This window comes from Salmo salar, chromosome 21, assembly GCF_965601325.2.
Source record: "Salmo salar chromosome 21, fSalSal1, whole genome shotgun sequence".
Taxonomy (NCBI): domain Eukaryota; kingdom Metazoa; phylum Chordata; class Actinopteri; order Salmoniformes; family Salmonidae; genus Salmo; species Salmo salar.
The window spans coordinates 13,946,794-13,965,283 of record NC_138311.1 but is presented as its reverse complement, the minus strand read 5'-3'; the positions used below and the strand labels follow the sequence as shown (position 1 = coordinate 13,965,283).

General features: G+C 41.2%; 1 protein-coding gene across 1 annotated transcript; it reads right to left on the bottom strand.

The window, feature by feature from the left end:
- Window positions 1–747: 747 nt before the first annotated feature.
- Window positions 748–18,066, bottom strand: LOC106581835 (protein Wnt-10a). Its single transcript, XM_014164238.3, has 4 exons — window positions 17,530–18,066; window positions 15,916–16,181; window positions 10,796–11,169; window positions 748–2,649 (listed from the first exon to the last, which is right to left on the bottom strand). The coding sequence occupies exons 1-4, from the start codon at window positions 17,589–17,591 to the stop codon at window positions 2,179–2,181; spliced, it is 1,173 nt and encodes a 390-aa protein (XP_014019713.1). The 5' UTR covers window positions 17,592–18,066; the 3' UTR covers window positions 748–2,178.
- Between the last annotated feature and the right edge of the window lie 424 nt (window positions 18,067–18,490).

Genomic DNA, 18,490 nt, shown 5'->3' with positions numbered 1-18,490 from the left:
TAATGAACTGCACAAGTCCAGACCTGGATGCATGCACCAGTTAGTGCCAATGATTGATTGCTGTCCATTTCTTTGTCATTTGATATTTACCAAGTATTTATCTGGATGATTATACCTATTCATGATTCAAATGTTAATGTCACAGGTTATTTATTTTTTTAAAGAAGGAGAGACAAAAGGAATTATCAAAGGGAAGCTTAACATCTTCTTCTATATGTACTGTTTGTACATTTTCTGCCTGTTTATATAAGGCTGAAATGATCAGCTCGCTGCAATTTGGCTGCTGATGAGGCTCACTGTAGACTGACAAAAGGCCTGGGGATATCTCTGTCCGGATTGCAAAACATACATGTCAAACTTCAACCTAGGGTTTTGAGGCACAACATGTTCTCACAGTGCAAGCAGTCCTCACCAAGGCAAAAAAAAATCACTGAAAGTTGTACTGGATGCCAAGCTACTACCATAGCTCAGCAAAGAGGGAGAGGGAGAGCTTTTCTTCTCAGCTTGTATGTTTAGATAAGAATAGGTCTGTATGACTTTGCACATTAATAGTGCACATCTATTTACTTTGAAAGCATATCTCTCACATTCTTACACTTGACTTGGTAACTTCATCCTACACTAGGGAACTGAGAACGCATCACTAAACCTGAATACCACAGTGGTGCTGCACGCAAGCGTCTATGGAAGGCAAACAAGTCGTGATGATGTACAGTGCCGGTAAACTTGCTGACTCATGACAAGATATATTTTTTACACTTTATTTTTTAAATAAATGTACTTTTCTCATTTTTCCATCACATTAAATTCCCTTTTATACTTTAGTTCTTTATTGCTTCACAAATATTAAGTTATCCACAAAAATAAAATAACTTAGAAAATAACCATGACCATCGAACATGAAAAATAATACATTTATAACAAATTGCATATAGCTATGTTATATCCCCAAAATACAAGTTCTCCAGAACAAAATGCATGTGCAAACTAAGAATCTGCATCAAAATAACCTGTGCCAATATACCAGTAACACATTATCAGTTTTTTAAACACAGACACAATGTGTTTGCTCATAATAATTTACCCTGACTGACAAGGTATTTGATGAAATGCATTTTGATATATTCTATGGGGAAATAATATTTTTCATACTAAAACACACAACACAGACAAACAATGGACCTATTGGCAAGCAAGGATATATACAACCATATATTTGCATTGAGTTTTAACCATTTATCTGTACAAATTCTAATGGTGGTTTTACGATAGTTTTATAACATTTAAACTAAATTGAGTCAAACCTATGAGATAATTGTAGTGCTTTATTACATTGACTATATCGTAACAGTTAGTAGTGTGAAGGTAGGGCTATAGATTACCAGAGTTTGCAACTACTAACTGTACCAAGAGCAGCACAGACCAATTGGCCCAGTCTTTTCATTGTCAGCTCCACCATTGCCCTCAGGCTGTCCATTCTGTATAACTACTCATGTCTCTATCACTTGACCCTCTGTCTTCACAACTCCATCCTTGCAATAGAACACCCGCAACCGTCAACATAGTCCACATTTCCTTTCTTTTTACCAGTATGGACAAATATACTTTTCTGAGGCACATGGTAGCCATTTTGCAGATTGCCATATTGAATTGGCACATTTTGTAACCTGAAACATTACTAAACAACCCATATGAGTTAACATCATTAACTTGTGGCTCTGGGTATAAAGCAAGAGCAGACATAACATTCTGGAACAACCTCTTTCTTTCATATATCTGCTGTTCATTTTCTTCTTCTTCTTCTTCTTAAATTACCGGAATCCCAGACAGTTGTTTTACATCTATAGATAACAAAATCAGCCATTTGTCATTTTCAGAACCCTAGTTTAAATTAATGAGTGCTCAGTTATTAATATTGTCCATAGTATTTCACTATCTTTAATCTAAAAACACTTTCTGAGATGAAAGGCAGTGCAGCTCCAGATGCTCTGAACTATGGTGGTTGGACACATGCTGTGCACACTCTGATTGTACACCTCTTTGAACTGGTTATATTCCAGTCTTGTTTTCGTGCGATCCATTCTACTAATGGAAATGGCAGTCCATTGCAAAGGGAATGGGTGTTTTGCAGTCTTTCCCTGTTTTAAAAAAGATATATTATTTAATTTATGCATTTCTTCATTTGCAGACACTGACCCACTCTGTTATTCGACACTCTTCGCAGACCACGTAACAGCACCAGTGGAACTTGCAGTTGCATCGTTCACTGCGGGTCTGCTGTAAGATGTTATGTCCTCGCCCGCAGCAGAGGCTTTCACAGTTGTCCATCTCTGGACTCGTCTTGTTACAGATCCTCCCTTGCGTTCCGGCCGAGTCGGACCGCAGATCCCTCTCGCAGAAGTCCGGGGACTTCTCAAAGTAAACCAGCTCGTTGAGGTTGGATCTGCGTCTGTGTGTGGGGTGGTGGGCATGCTCCAGCTGGCCCGTGTTCCTGTTGTGGGCTTTGATGAGGGTGGCTATGTGGAAACGCTCCTTGAGCAGCGAGCCTACCACCCTGAACTCTGGTGTGACTTGCCAGCAGGTCTTCAGTTGGCAACTTCCTGATGTCCCGTGGCATTTGCATTTCCGTCTCATGTGGTCCATCACCACCTGCACAGAGAGGAACAGGGAACTGCACGTTAGCATCCTCCTTCATCCCATCCTGTAGTAGGACACATGTTCCCTCATCAAATTAGGCAAATCATATAGACTGTGATTAGACTCCTCTTTCATTCCACAGCTGTTAACATTTATCACATAATTGTCACTACAAAAATTGGCTTAAGTGTTCATACAGTAATGTTCAACAGAAATACACTTTATTTAAACTATGTCTCACTCTAAGGTGGTGGAACTCCCTTCCACTTGATCCTGGTCCCTGCTCCTAACATGGGCTGTGTGTGGGTGCTTTATATTGCTGAGTGAACAATTAGGCATCAAAAGTATGTAGGTAGCACTAGCCTGCTATTGAGACGTTTTGCCTGGAATAACTGATTCGAAGAAGCTGTACTGTAGTAGTGCTCTTTCAGGACAATGCCAAGTTCACATCCCGAATGAGGATGTCCCTCCCACACTCCCAGACCTCCCATTTTCTCAACAATGCACTCATCTGTCAGCCTGAGTTATAAACTTTTAGATCCAATTACCAACAGGAAAAGGGGCCACCCTCAGCACTGACAGATGCTCCTACACCCACCCCTATCAACAGCGCAAAGAACAAACACACACCTTCAGCACTCCCACATTCTACTCTCTCCTAGGCCTCTACGTAGCTGCCCTGGGACACACACACACGAAGATGTTCAAAACCTTTGAGAGAAGTCAAATTTAGTCTGTCGATTGCTAAAGGATTACGTTTCTACTACTACAGTATGTGAGGGAGTCAGAGCTAAAACAGGCTGAGATGAAACTGCACTATTTCATGTGCAGGGTTCTCTTTCTTTGTTTTGAGATAGAATCTGATGAAGAGTGAGGAGACCCTGAAACGTGTTTTCCCTCGGTCGAAACGAGTCGAAACCCACTCCATTATTCAGCTGTGTTCTGATCCATTAAACAGAGCGCTCTGACGGTTTGAGCCAAGGGCTCGTCTTAGCCACTCTATGACTAAAGGTCATTTTGAACAGTTGCCAAAAGCAGATATACTTTGTGGAGGAGCATGAATTCTTTAAGGCTTGGGTTTGCGTGCTGTGGGTTTCCATTCCAGGGCCTCTCGTATGTGTTCCCGTTGAATAGAGAGAAAGTGATATTCTGTGTGAATTGGTAGAGTGGGAGAGTGATAAATGGACCCACTTGAGTCATCCATTAGGAATGATAGGGAAAGAGAAACAACACTCTTGATCTCACTGGGGCTGAAGCTAACAACTATCGATCACAACCCAATCAGACCACCATCACAAACCTGGGGAAATACTTTCAGCTTCGTTTTAGCTTCGTTTTTACATTAGACCAACTTACGTCCCTGAACTGCATCCTTCTGGCTATATATACACCCTGTAATTACGCAACAGTATCCCACTTAACCCTTTAGATACACACTGAACTGGCCGGTCTAATTGTATCCCCTACTGTAGTTGTTTTCATAAATTCTCATAATCAACTGTCTAACTAGTAGGTTTTCTATTTACCACAACAACAAAAATCTGGACGAAGCAATATCCTGAAGCCTGTACGCGGGGGACACAAAAATGACACACTCAAATGAGAGACGGCTGAAACCAAAACTGGCATGAAACCTCAGAGCTGTCACAGTTTAGGAAATGGGACCTGCCTGCTCTTACCATAAGTGGCCCGTTCTGACATGACTGCGGTGATGATGATCAGATCAGGAAGATTGTTCCCTTTCCTCCAAGCCGTGTCCCAGGGTGCACCTGGGGGCATGAGCTGAGTCGACGTGGGTGTGCCTGCGGCACCGGGAGGAAGAGTGTGTGAGCCACTGCCGAGCTGAGCTCTCCTGGAAGTGACTGCCTGACGAGAGACGCTGATATGGCAGTGATTTATGGTGCCCTTTTGGAAGCGGAACTGACTGGGTTTTAGAATCTCACTCATAGGCCCAGAGGCTAGACAGGCCCGGGAGGGGAGAACAGAGAGCAGAGTACAGGAACTATCTGATGGTCGTGTCTGCGTCTGCCATCCACTGATTAGCATCTCCCAGGCTGCGCCCCAAATGGCGCCCTATTCCCTATGTAGCGCACTACTTTTGACTGGAGCCCTATGGTCTATGGGATACACAGTATACATAGGGAATAGGGTGCCATTTTGAACGCAACCGTAGCCTCGTTACACTGCTAATACTGCCTGTCTTGTACAGGTCTCACTCTACAGTGTATTCACACAATACTCCCTCATGTTCACAAAGCATATTATACATGGTAACTGTCAGATATAAACAAACAATACTTACAATATTTAGCAAAGACTGGTACCTCGGTATTACAACTGTATCGTCTTAGAAAAAAACTGCATACAAGGATTCTTTGGCTGTCCCCATAGGATAACCCTTTAAAGAAACCCTTTTGGGTTCCAGGTAGAACCTCTTTTGGGTTCCATGTAGAATCCTTTCCATATTAGGCTCTACACGGAACCCAAAAGGATAGTTCAAAGGGTTCTCCCGTGGGGACAGCCGAAGAAACCCTTTTTTTTCTAGCGTATCGTCTTGATTTGAATACCCTCATACTGTATGAGGAGGCGTTCATGTCCAACTACACATGGTCATAACCTCCAAAGGCCTCTGTCTCAGCACATTGACTGTCAGTCTCAATGAAAACTGTGGACTACATATGTAGGTCTTATAAACTAACATTGTAGTTATGCAAAGGGGGAAAAAAAACTTCTACAGAAGTAATTGCCCTCAAATTCATTGGCAGACCACTGTTAAAAACACACATCTGGGCTGTTTTAATTGGGGAAGAGTGAGACAGACTCCTCTATAAACCAGCCCCAGACTGAGATCAAATAAGACATATTGGTAGCAGATTAGGACCACAGGCAATACTAGGTATTACATGGTGTACAAAGCGCTTAAACACTTTGCTATGTTTGCATCCCAAATGGCTTCCTATTCCCTATGTAGTGGCGTTTGGGACGCAAACCATGTTCCTTCCTCTATCAATGGCGTGTCTGTTTAATATTGTCATCATGCTTAATCCCCTATTCCTCTCATCCTTTTTGTGTCATAATTATTTTGATTGAATAGTCTATTAAAATGTTATGGCCTAAATGACTTCTGTTGACTGTTTTGTTTGTAGGATTGTTACTGGTATATTGTCTATCTTCAATGAGATTTAGAGTACTATAACGACTCAATGTTTAGCAAATATGACGTTAAGTGATGAAGTTAGCTACATCCTGTGGGTTATAACTTAGATATTTGCGGGTGATAAATCTGTCCTGGAATGTCAAACGTCAGTTTTTACGAACAAAGTAACATTGCACACTGCTTTATGTAGTTCATTTCAAAGACATGTAATAACAACCATAAACGGACACAAAGCCAAGATTTCAAAGAATATAAACAAACCCACAACACATTAAGTTTCAGCATCAAGTAGGGTCATTTAAACACGTCATCAAAGAATGATTCAAACGAGGCCACACAATAACTGACAGTGAACAACGATTTCATCGTAAAGTAACAACCTAATGAAAACCGTTCGCTACACAACAATCGCATGCAGTATTACTCTCAGCTAATCGTACACAACATTCACAGATCCAATTTGGGCCCTTTAATAAAACGTTATTACACCGATAGCTTCCACATGCTGGGCCTTAAACAGTGTTGAGCATTTGTTGTGGTGGTGCCCCTGTGAGGCCCTAGACCAGGGTGGTGAAACTGATCCACTGCCCGGCCCAATGGAATGCTCCCTCTCCTTAGATGCTACGAATCTCTAATGGAGATCCAACAGGCCACCGTAAACGCTTTATAAAGGCCAGACCAAGCAGTCACAAGGCCCAGTCAATGTGCAATAAACTCTGCTACATACGAGCGAGAGAGAGAGCGAGAGAGAGACCTCATTAATCAAAATATACAACATAAAAGCAGAGCGCTGATATCTACTTCCAGGCACATTGCTCGTAGCTGGGAATACAGACGTGCTATGTGAAATAATGCCATCATTTGTTGCGGCTGTGCTGGTCAAATTGAGTGATTCCAATGAAAAATGTAAGCGAAAGGAATTTACAACCCTTGCAAATGTTTCCATGTTATCGACAGACACTGTAAACATTTAATCACGCAGCGGGAACTTCGAAAACCACGTTCCAATCAATCATCACATAATTATACACGACACACTGCTGTACACTAAACATTTGCTTAAAATTAACTCAGAGAAAATTGTTGGAATGAGAGGGATGTGCTTTGGTTAAAAAATTGAATTTTTTCTGGGCGCTTTTCTCCCCTGATCAACTTCTCTGAAATCAGTATTTGGGGGGGAAGGAAGGGCGAATCTCTTTCTACTTTCCGTCGTGTTTGATGTCTAAAATCTTTCGCTGGGTTTAAACATCTGTTTCCAAAGAGCCAACAGCCACTAATTAGAGCTTTTAACAAGACTGAGCGTCGTGACAACCAGAGGGTGGGCATGAGGCGACATGTATACCCCACTAAAACCGCCGCATTCCTCTATAAAAGACAGCTCCTTTTTAAGGGGAGGGGTTGGGGGAGGTGGAGGAGGGTGGAGGTATTATTCGAGACCTCACCTGTCAGTGTTTTCATTTTGATTTGGGGGGGGGGGGGGGGGGGGGCTTTCTGCTCTGTTTGAAGTTATCAAGGTGCTGCTCTGGCTGTGTTCTTCTAACGATGCATAACTCCATGAGTCATACTGTACCTCTGATGTCTCCGTACAGTGCTTTGGTGTATGTCATTTGCACCTTCAGTTGTTTTCTTCCCCGAGCTTAGAACTCATTAAAGCATTGATATATGAAGTGTGCTAAGAGAACTGCACTCCACATACTCAGTGCATTGTGCAACCTGACCTGAGAGACGACTGGCAGATGCACAGACTCTGCAGCTTTGAACGCAACTCTGGTCAAATCTGTATCAAAACACAGGTCAGATAATGTACACTGAGTTCATTAAAACTGCTCACAATAAACTGCATATACATTACAGAAAAATGTCATTGTGCCATACTGAAATACATTCGATGATAAACTTCCTGTTAATTACACAGTTGCAACTGTTGGACAGGGTAATTGGATATCAGCTTGGATAGCTTTTGTTTCAACCAGTGCGTGTGTTAATAGTTCCGGTTTTCTTGGCTCTCCTTCAAGAAGCTGTCTCCAAAAGCGGTTTTGTCAGTTTCAAAGCATTTCCCAGTAGCAGCAGGTACATTTCTAGCACAACCAGCTACTGTTGCCAAATAGGCCTCTTGTCAAAAACAGAGCTTCAATGTGCCCAAAATATGAATCTTCCCTGGAACTTATCACCCTGATTGTCAAATAGATCAAAAGTCAGTAGCTAGCTACGCCTCTCTATCTTCCCTATGTTGATATACTTTTGTCATAACACTGCAACTTCCTAAAACAAAGGGGTGTAACAATGATCATATGTCATCGGTCTTGTCATCCAACTAACAACATTAGTCTTGTAGTATGTAACATAGAAACTCTGAAATCCTTAAGAGGATTACATTGACTGTAGATTTAGAAATGACATTCGTTTTTTCAATGTATGTCATCTGATTTTACAGTATATCACTGGCCAAGAAGGAAATCATTTCATGGCTCATTGTGCCTATGCTATGGACACACGAATGGGTCACTGCGCAGGGCAGAGCATGGCTTTATTGCCGGCCCTGCTGCACATGAAAAGCAGGACAATCATCTGAGTCTCTTTTTCTCTCTCTCTTTTTCTCTCTCTCTCTCTCTCTCTCTTTCCCTGGCTGAGTAACTACACATTTGTGTTTTGTCTGAATAATCAAGGAAACCAGAAGTAAACGGATGAAAAGATACAAGACCAAATTACTCAGGAGGAAGCGTTGAACAATGTGAAATGTACTGCTACTTTTGTGTATGGCAACAGTGCTGCCTGGGAGTGATCATCTACAGTAACAATAGGTAGTAGTAGTAGTAGTAGTAGTAGTAGTAGTAGTAGTAGTAGAAGTAGCAGTAGTAACAGGAGCATGAGCAGGAGTAGTAGTAGTAGTAATAATAGTAATAGTAGTAGTAATAGTTATAGTAGTAGCTGTATTACTACTACTACTGCTATAGCAGGAGCTATAGCAGTAGTAGTAGTAATAGCAATAGTAGTAGTAATAGTAATATTAGTAGTAGTAGTAGTAGTAGTAGTAGTAGTAGTAGTAGTAGTAGTAGTAATATAAATAGTAGTAGTAGTAGTAGTAGTAGCAGTAGGGGAAGGAGCAGTAGCACAGGGAGTAGGAGTAGGAGTAGCAGTAATACTAGTATTAGTAGTAGTAATAGTAGTAGTTATAGTAACAGTAATTGTAGTAGTAGTAGGAGCAGTAGGAGCAGGAGCAGTAGGAGTAGGAGTTGTATTAGTAGTAGTGGCAGTAGCAGGAGTAGTAGTAGCAGTAGCAGGAGTAGTAGTAGTAGTAGTAGTAGTAGTAGTAGTAGTAGTAGTAGTAGTAGTAGTAGTAGTAGTAGTAGCAGTAGCAGCATTAGGAGCAGGAGCAGTAAGAGTAGGAGTAGTAGAAAGTTGTAATAGTAGCAGTAGCAGTAGCAGGAGTTGGAGTAGTAGCAGTAGCAGTAGCACTGGCAGTAGCAGTAGCAGTAGTAGTAGTAGAAGCAGTAGGAGTAGGAGTGATACGTAGTAACTGTAGTATCTCAACATTTCTATTGTTAACTATTTCCTATTTGGGCACTTTCTCTTCTCTGCTTATTTCATAAAACATACTTGACTAAACCTAAACCAATCCCATGCTCCTGCTACTCTTCCTGTCATCTGGAGCAACACAAATCTGACTCATATTATCCAATTAGTCTAACACCAGACCAATAACACCATGGCAACCCCAAGCATCTGTCCATGAAATCAACTATATGCTGGGAAAATACCCGTGGAATAGCATACTGATATTATTCAATTCATCACTTATGGTATCATAACATCAACCAAATTAAACTAGAGTTAAGGATAATCATGTTTTTTTAGAAGGAAACTGTCAATGTTTACGTTCAAATTCCAAACCACTGCTATATAGCCATCATAACCAGGCTTCTTTATTAGCCAAATGCTACACTGGCCATAGGAACACATAAGTAGATTAAACTGAGCATGCACAAATTGCAAGATCACATAGACAGGGGACTGCCTATGTTGTCCACAAAAAGCACAATGAGGCATCTTGCTTTGAAACGTAACAATGATAGGAAAATGTATATGGTGAGGGGTGGTGACGACACCTTCACTGCCAATAAATGTCAGCTATGACATTTATTTCATATCAATCCATTAACAATTTCCTATATTGATATCTGAAAAACCATACTAAAACTATGAGTACTTTCAAACAACATACGCAGCTGCTTCCATGGTTGTTATTGTAGGCTACAACCGCCTGATTACGAACTAAGTGGGAGAGGAAGCCTGGCTCAAAAGACCACAGATGCAAGGCAATTGCATCATGTGGAGAAATCAGTGAGTAATCTGTATTGATAGGTCACTACTGACAACCGAGCCAATAAAATCAGAGCATGTGCCTCAAAATGACGTTATCGTTAGGACTCGAGTCGTAATCCTCTCATTTTGTACCTGCATTAATGTGTCTTTTCCATTAAAAACTCCTCAGTGAACTAAGAATGTGCCCCAAATGGTGATCTAAGTGCACTGCTTTTGACCATAGCCCTATGGGCCCCCACAAACTAAGTCCTCGATACTCAACAGGTGGTCCACAGGCCGGATCCGGACCCAGAGAACGGGGTCAATACGGACCACGGATCCCGGCTAAAAAATTTAAAATAAATTGGAACTCAGTCAGACTTCGACGTTTGGTATTATATGAACACACAAAATACGTGGCAAAATGGGCACAATTGCAGGTAATTAGCAATTTCCCTCCACCAACAAGAGGGGTTTGAACGGTTTGAAAAGTTTGGGATCGCATGGGTTGCGAGGTGGGGGTTTGTTACTACGCATTCAGACCTTGCCACCTAGGAAATTTGTGTGACCGGACCTTCTCAAATAGTATTTTCTCTAGAGAGAAGAGAGCTGTACTGTGAACCCCTCTACACAGTCATAACTCCCACCACCCACCACCCCCAAACAGTCCCCTTCAGTAGCTGAAACGCCTCCTCTCACCTGCCTACCAACTCTGTTGTTGTGGAGCCTCATCCTGGCATGGATGTCCTTGTAGGTCTCGCGCGAATCCAGGAATTCCCGAGAGAACTTCTCCCCAAAGTCCACATCGGGGCTGCAGCCTCCCCACTCCCAGGAGTCCTGAGACCCGGGCAGATCTGCAGGGAAGTGCTCCATGACACCGTGCACCATGCCCTTCCCTCGGTGGATGGCCTCCAGTTGCAGCCGGTTCAGTTTGACGCGGAAGGCCTCCTCGTCGCCTCTCCGCTTCTCATCACAGCCGCACGCCTTCAGCTTCCCCATGGAGCAGGCGTTGGACACGGCGTGGACCACGCCCGCCGCTGCGATGGCGTATGCAAAAGCACTCTCACGGAAACCTGGGGGGGGGGGGGGGGACAAAAAAATCAAGGGGTAGATAGAATCCTGCTGTACACCGTTTGATTCCTACTGCATATACAGTACAGTGCAGTAGATGACTATCTGTTGAGCTGAGGAGAAGTCCAATGAGCCCTGATGGGTTGATGACATAGACTGCAGTACCAGTATGAACTCCCGCCGTGCCTCACAACAGAGGCAGAAAAACATCTGGGACAATAGCAATTAAGCCCAAACACTTGCATGTCTCCAGGCTCAGGGAATGAAAGTGAACAGACCCCCACCATCAACCATCCTTTCAACACAAGGATCTGACAGTGATCATAAGCAGGGATGGAAGTGGCCGATGGTGGTGCAGAAGATATGAGCACCGTATTGTTAATCCCCTTTAAAGCTCCCCCTTTATTGAGCTCTCCGGCATGTTTACAATTAGCCTGGCTACTGTTGGCAGCCGTTTGATCTGCCTGCCTTTTCAAATGGGGGGGATTCCGATTCAAGTTAAGCACGGGTAAATGGAAGGCAATTCCCTTTTTATGCATTTTTCTCTCAGTGCATATTCTGACCTTGAACCTAAGCATGAGAACAGCATGCTACTCAACCGCTATTCGTTCGAGGTGGAGATCAAAGAAATGAAGGTGTAGCAGCGGTGTGTCTACAGATACACTGTATTCTGACCTTCATTTCATTCCCTCATAATTCCACCACCTTAACGCACAAAGATTCCATGAATAAGGTCGAGGGAACCTACCGGTTCCAAAAAGAATCTTCGTTATTATTTCCTGATAGAAATAACAGCATTCTCCATGCACTGTAATTTATAAATTGATAAGAGCTATTGATAAGAGCTAGGTAAATTTGTAATCTATTTGGAGAAGGGGATTGTAAATACACATACTGTACAATGCCTTCAGAAAGTATTCATACCCCTTGACTTATTCCACATTTTGTTATTACAGCCTGAATTGAAAATGGATTAAACATATTTTTTGCTCACCTATCTACACACAATACCCCATAATGGCAAAGTGAATACGTTTCTAGAAATCTTTGCACATTTATTGAAATTGAAATACAAAAAAAATCTAAATGTACATAAGTATTCTCACCCCTGAGTCAATACATGTTAGATTCACCTTTTGCAGCTATTACAGATGTGAGTCTTTCTGGGTAAATCTCTTAGAGCTTTGCACACCTGGAATGTACAATATTTGCACATTATTCGTAAAAATAAATGTCAGCCATTTTCAAGTCTTGCCATAGATTTTCAAGCCGATTTAAGTCGAAATTGTAACTAGGCCACTAGCCTATGTTGCTTATGCTTAGGGCAGGGACCTGTCCCACGTACTGTATATACATGTAATAATTCCACACATCTTTGACAGTGGATCCACACGTGTGTAAGGTGATTCTGAGGGTTTTTCTCCAGTTGTGCTAGAGAATCTTAACATTGTTACACCAAGTTAATGGGCCTAGACTTTCTCTGTCCAGTGCTCCCCATTTACAGGGTAACAGGGTATCATACAGAGTATCTGTCTATACTGTACTCTCCTTAGTGTCGGTCAGACTTAATAGCCTGCAACCATGACTCCCTGAGTTCCTGTAAAACCATCCCTTCTCAGAATAACTTACTGAAGAGAAATGTTGTGTTATTAAACAAACATTTTTAAATTGTTAAATTCAAGACTTTAAAGGGGCAATCCGCAGTTGAAACATCCATTTTTGGACTTAATTAGTGATATGTACCCATTGATTATTGAATAATATATCTTAGTAATGCCTCATGAGCTTAGATAAACTGGCATACCCGATCAGAACCCAAAGAATAGGCTTGTTTTGCTTAAATGTTTGTAAACAAAGTAAATGTAAATAAACACTATAGCCTCAAAACATGGTTAAAACTATAATTTGATGTCATGGATGGTCAGTCCTTGCATCCATAGCTCTGTCTATGAACTTGAGAGTGGTTGCATTTCTCCAGACCCAACCTTCAGCTTTTTACCGAAACAGGGGCGGGATAAACGATTTGAGATTGTTTCAACTGCTGATTTGCCCTTTAAAGCTTACAGTTTGATTCAAAATCTTACAGCCAAACAGCCCTATTTGTCACTATTGTCGAGATGCTCAGTTCGGCCTCTCGAGTGGCGCAGCAGTCTAAGGCACTGCGTCGCAGTGCTTGATGCGTCACTACAGACCCGAGTTCTTCGACTTTCCCGAGGCCTTCGCCTCTCCCGAGTCCGTACGGGAGTTGCAGTTATGGGACAAGACTGTAACTACCAATTGGAGATCACGAAATTGGGGAGAAAAAGGGGTTAAATGTACTACAAAAATAAAAACATTTAAAAAAAGAGATGCTCAGACCCAAGTCCTAAACTGGCCATGACCCCAGTTCAATGCAGATTTGAGATTGATTCATTAGACATTTGAAAGCTGCCTCAACTCTGTCCCCTTTTTTGTCTACCTTAGATGGAGCACATGATTAATGAAAAAATGCACTGTTCAATCAGGTGTGAACCGGTAATGTCTGAAATTTGCACTATTCACAAAACATGTTAAAAAAAATGCTACCATGCCTAAAAGAAAAGCATCCAAAGGGTTTAGGCAGGGGTTCCAAAACTTTTTAGGGCCGCGACCCCATTTTGATCGCCCATAAAATGTACGACACCACCATGCAAAAAAATGTATGGAATCAACGGCCAATGTTTACTTTTTTAATTGGGGCTATGACAGTCTATTACAAATCAGTCTGACGGTACTTTTGACAGTATTGAAATGCATCAGAAAGGTATTGGGAAGTATTCAGGTAATCATTTTGTATGATCTTCTTGTATGATCTTGTATGATCTTCTCCCCCCAGTCTGATTTAGTGCCTGGTTTCTTCTAATGAGGTTTGTGGCGATTGTAGAGGGAAACAGAGAGTCTTATCTTTCAGTGATTGTCATAATATTTTGGATCGTAGCCCTTTCCTGCAGTCGATGACAAAAAGTACCATCTTTGGCCTCATGGGTGGAATGTTAGTAATATTTTTCCTAATTTCCTAATGAATAAAGATGATTTTTTAAATACTACAAAAATCAGGTTTTTCTTTGTCAAATGGTTTTGTTATATTTCAGTCTTCTGTGATGTATTTAAAGTGTAATATTGGGATGCAAACCAAAAATTGAAAACATTTCAACTCTATATCTGACATGGTACAGGTATCTTCTTTTGTTAAGCTCATATCCATGTGTGAGATGAATACTTTTGTTTCAAAGTAGATTTGTTTAAGACTACCAAGAATCACTCTGTGTGGCCCTGTTTTAGCCCACTGCAGTAAAAGGTTAAACAATTCAAAAGATAGAGCCACATTTGTAGGAAGAAAACAGAAACCGCTCTGTTTACTACAACCGCATCTAGCAGCTACCGGAGGTTACTGATGTAACCCTGGCTCTATGAACCAAGCTCAAATGATTTTTTTTTTTTCAAAACTTTCTCTCGCAACCCCATTTTCAAATCAGGCAAACCCACATGGGGTTGCGACCCGTAGTTTTGGAAACGCTGGTTTAGATACATAAGATATAGTCGATGACGTTTCATTGATCATCCCCTATTCACTCACACGCACACACACGTACACGCACGTACACACGCATGCAGGCACGCACACACAGAGTACTTTTTCTCCCTCTCCATCTTGCCATGATTCCATGGGGGGCGGAGGACAGCACTTAGATGCAGTCCAGAGACACAGACATGAAAATGCTGTTTTAGATTTCCTCCCAAGCAGGCTGAGGCGAGAGACCTGGAACAAATCAGTCTAACAAATAATTTAAAATGAGAGGCACGCCCGGCTGAACTGATGGCTGAGGAAGTGGGAAAATTAATTAAAGATTAAAGAAAACTGTCACTTTGTCTTACAGAAACCAACTAAACAGGTTTATGTATTGCCACTGAGAGTTGGGAAAGTGCTGAGAGCAAATTCACAGCACTTGCACTGGCAGAGAGTAAAAGCATTAGCCAGGCCTCGAGAAGGCTCACTTTATGTGTCTCATTGTCTTTTTAGCTTAGCTTTAATTCCCGTTAATGTAGAAATATGGCCCCATAAAGTATGTCAGAATAAATCAACAAGCAGATATATGTTTGAGGTAAAGAGGATATGACATCCGTTTCCTGTAGTAAAATTAGATATCCAAACAAACAATTAGTTAGGGCATGCATAATATGCTGCATTTGTAAAACCCACTCATAAAAGCATCTAAATAAACAAAGACTCACATTAGCTTAATAGCTTTATTTCTGCCATCGGGCTACTGTACTTACTGTATGTTTGTTGGTGCCCAGTTCAAATAAAACGTAGTACAAGAAAATATATTTGAATGTATCTGCAACTATGTAACAAAATATTCATTCAGTATGCATTTCTTAGCAGATGAATCACCTCATTTAAAAGTGTCTGTTAATATCTATCATTTAGAGTTTCTCTGCCTCAGGCAAAACATACCCATCCATAACCAAATGCCAGAAAACCAACAACTCTTCCAATAATAATAATGACAAGCAGCTTTGTGAGTCAGTGTGTGAAGTGAATGAGTAAAGGGGACCTGTGGTATATGCCCCAAAGGGTACCCTATTCCTTTTATAGTGCAATACCTTTTACAAGAAGGGAATTCTATAGAGAATAGGGTGCCATTTGGGATGCAGGCGTGGTAATCAGAAGCACCCTTTTTAACTAAGGGGGTTCCCTACCCCGTACCTTCTGTAAGGTGACTCACCTCGTTTGAAAACCACACTATCGTATGGGATCTTGTTCCTGGTCTCCAGGCTGGAGCAGTTCCACCTGTGTCCTCTGAACTGGTGCTGGCACTCATGGATGGCGATCTGGATCCCTTGGATGGCCGAGGCGGTGACGTCGGGGTTTCTCATGCACACCTCCAGTTGTCTGCGGTTCAGTCCAGGCAGAGTCAAGCACACGGTGTTGGCGTTGAGAATGGGGTCAATATTGGGGATTTTCAGCCCGAGAATCTCGTTGGAATCTACCCTGGAACACAGAAGGTTTGATGTTAAGGTGTGCCTTTTCTGTAGTACATGATTGATATTTCTGTGCCCTGTAAATCATGTGTAACAACCGTCATTCACAAGACAGGAGTCAGGTGTTTTACAGTATTACACTTCTGAGAGTTTATGGTTGGAAATTGCTTCTGACAATATTGACTCATGAAGCATTTGAAGGTCTGAAAGCGGTACATTGTACAGTGAGGAAATAAAAAATATTTGTTTAATTATTATTTTGTTATGCATTCTTAAATATATTGCACACACACACACACATATGTACACACACACACACGCACACTAACTCACTAACTCACACACACACACACACACACACACACACACACACACACACACACACACACACACACACACACACACACACACACACACAGACACACACACACACACACACACACACACACACACACACACACACACAAACACACAAAGGCATGAAGTTCATTACATCAAATTCCATTTGTGCAATCATTCATATTTGCTGAGTTGTTACTGTAGTCATAGTATTGACCAATAAAACATGTATAAACATGTACCAATAAAACAAATTTTGACCATGTCTCAAAGCACTCTGTGACAACAAACTTGAAATCTTGCAATCTGGTTCTGAATGAAGGGGCATGTCACAACAGAGGATGGAACCACATGTTGGCAAGAATAAAAAATAAACACTTATCCCACAAGTGTGTGATAACTTTTCAAGTTAATAAAACATCCTAGAAAAGTACTTGGGAACATTTATGTCTATTATGATTGAAATGTAGTCTATCTGTGTTAAAGCATCCTGATCATAAATACATATTGAATAACTCTTTCATTCAGTTTTGGGTTATTACAGTATCTAAAGTAGCTACCTACACTGACCCAACATGGAACAAAGCCTGTTTTATCTGCAATATTATACTTATTATGTGATTATAACAAACCGAACCCCTCTAATGTTAGACAAACAGGATTTGCAAAGCTAAAACTTGTTTTGAGTTATTTATTGTACAGTGCTATAATTGCACAATATGATTTGCAAACAAGAGCATTGCCTACAATGAACCTGACTGCGCCTTCATAGACCAGCCTGGGTTAACTGTAGGTAGCTAGGTTATGTAATTAAAACACACCTGAATAGTGTAGCAACTGTACAAATACTTGCGATATAAACTTTATATAAACACTGGCACAATTATGTATTTAATTAACTTATGAGTAAGTCTTGAAGATGAATAACTACATCAGTGAAAGTAAAAGGCGTCCAGCTACTATTCAAATAAATGTTCAGGTAAAATATTAAAGTAAGTAACTTAAACTTCTCAACTCACCTTTGATTGAACAGAGTGATAGCCATCAGAAGACATATTAGGCGGCAGAATGAGAACTCCATTGTATGGCTCGCTTTTGACAAAAGATACGTGCAGAGATAGAGCGCGTACAACAAGTTTTATGTCCCTCTAAAATCTGACAGCTTTATCAAAGGCTCGTCCACTCCAGAGTTCCCGGAGACGGAGTTTGAGGATGACAGGTCCTGGGTTCAAGTGTGCATCTGATTTGAGATCTGATAAAAGGCAGACAAAGTGCTGGATGTATGCTAACTACTGCAGGACAAGTGATTTAAAGAACGAAAAAGCTTGACTGCACTTTCTTATAACTTATTGAATGAAGATAAGTTTGGAAGTGAGTTGACTGAACACTCTTTCACGCTATCTCACGTCTGCGCAATTGTATGATAGCTCCGCCAAGATATAAGCATTGGAATACATCCGAAAGCAGTGGGTGTACTAACGCGCACTATCTTGAGTCTCGTTGACTTGTGATGTTTTTCTTATAGCCTACTGATAGCATTCTAAACTACAACACTTAGCACTTTGCCAGCCCACTTCGACGTCACTCAGAGCAAAGAAAAGCGGCAGAAAGAGCGCAAGTGTCTTGTTAGGGGATATGGAGATTCCCAGATAAGAGGTCTAAATGGGGCAGTCTGGGACAGCAGCAAATACTTTTAGTCCTCTTCTCTTATGAGGATGATGATGAGATTGAGGATGATGATACAACAACAAAAAAGTTCATTGACTTACTTTCAGTCAGATAATGAGTTGACATGGGAGTGATCAGACTGCACTTTTGTGAATAATATTCAATAATACTGTTAATAAATATGATGACATTGTAAGTTTTCTTCCTGACTAGAGTTACTTTATAGTTGTTCAACCCTAATTTGAATGTCCATTGATTTATTTTCCTAAGAGCTGTATTGTCTAAATACAAAGTTTTTCCAAGCCACGTGAT

Excerpts from the sequence above, each read along its gene's own strand:
- LOC106581835 (XM_014164238.3), bottom strand. The coding sequence starts at position 17,591 with ATGGAGTTCTCATTCTGCCGCCTAATATGTCTTCTGATGGCTATCACT. Across the intron at positions 11,170-15,915 it reads TAGTGTGGTTTTCAAACGAG|GTTTCCGTGAGAGTGCTTTT; the intron begins GTGAGTCACCTT and ends CCCCCCCCCCAG. Across the intron at positions 2,650-10,795 it reads ACAACAGAGTTGGTAGGCAG|GTGGTGATGGACCACATGAG; the intron begins GTGAGAGGAGGC and ends CTCTCTGTGCAG.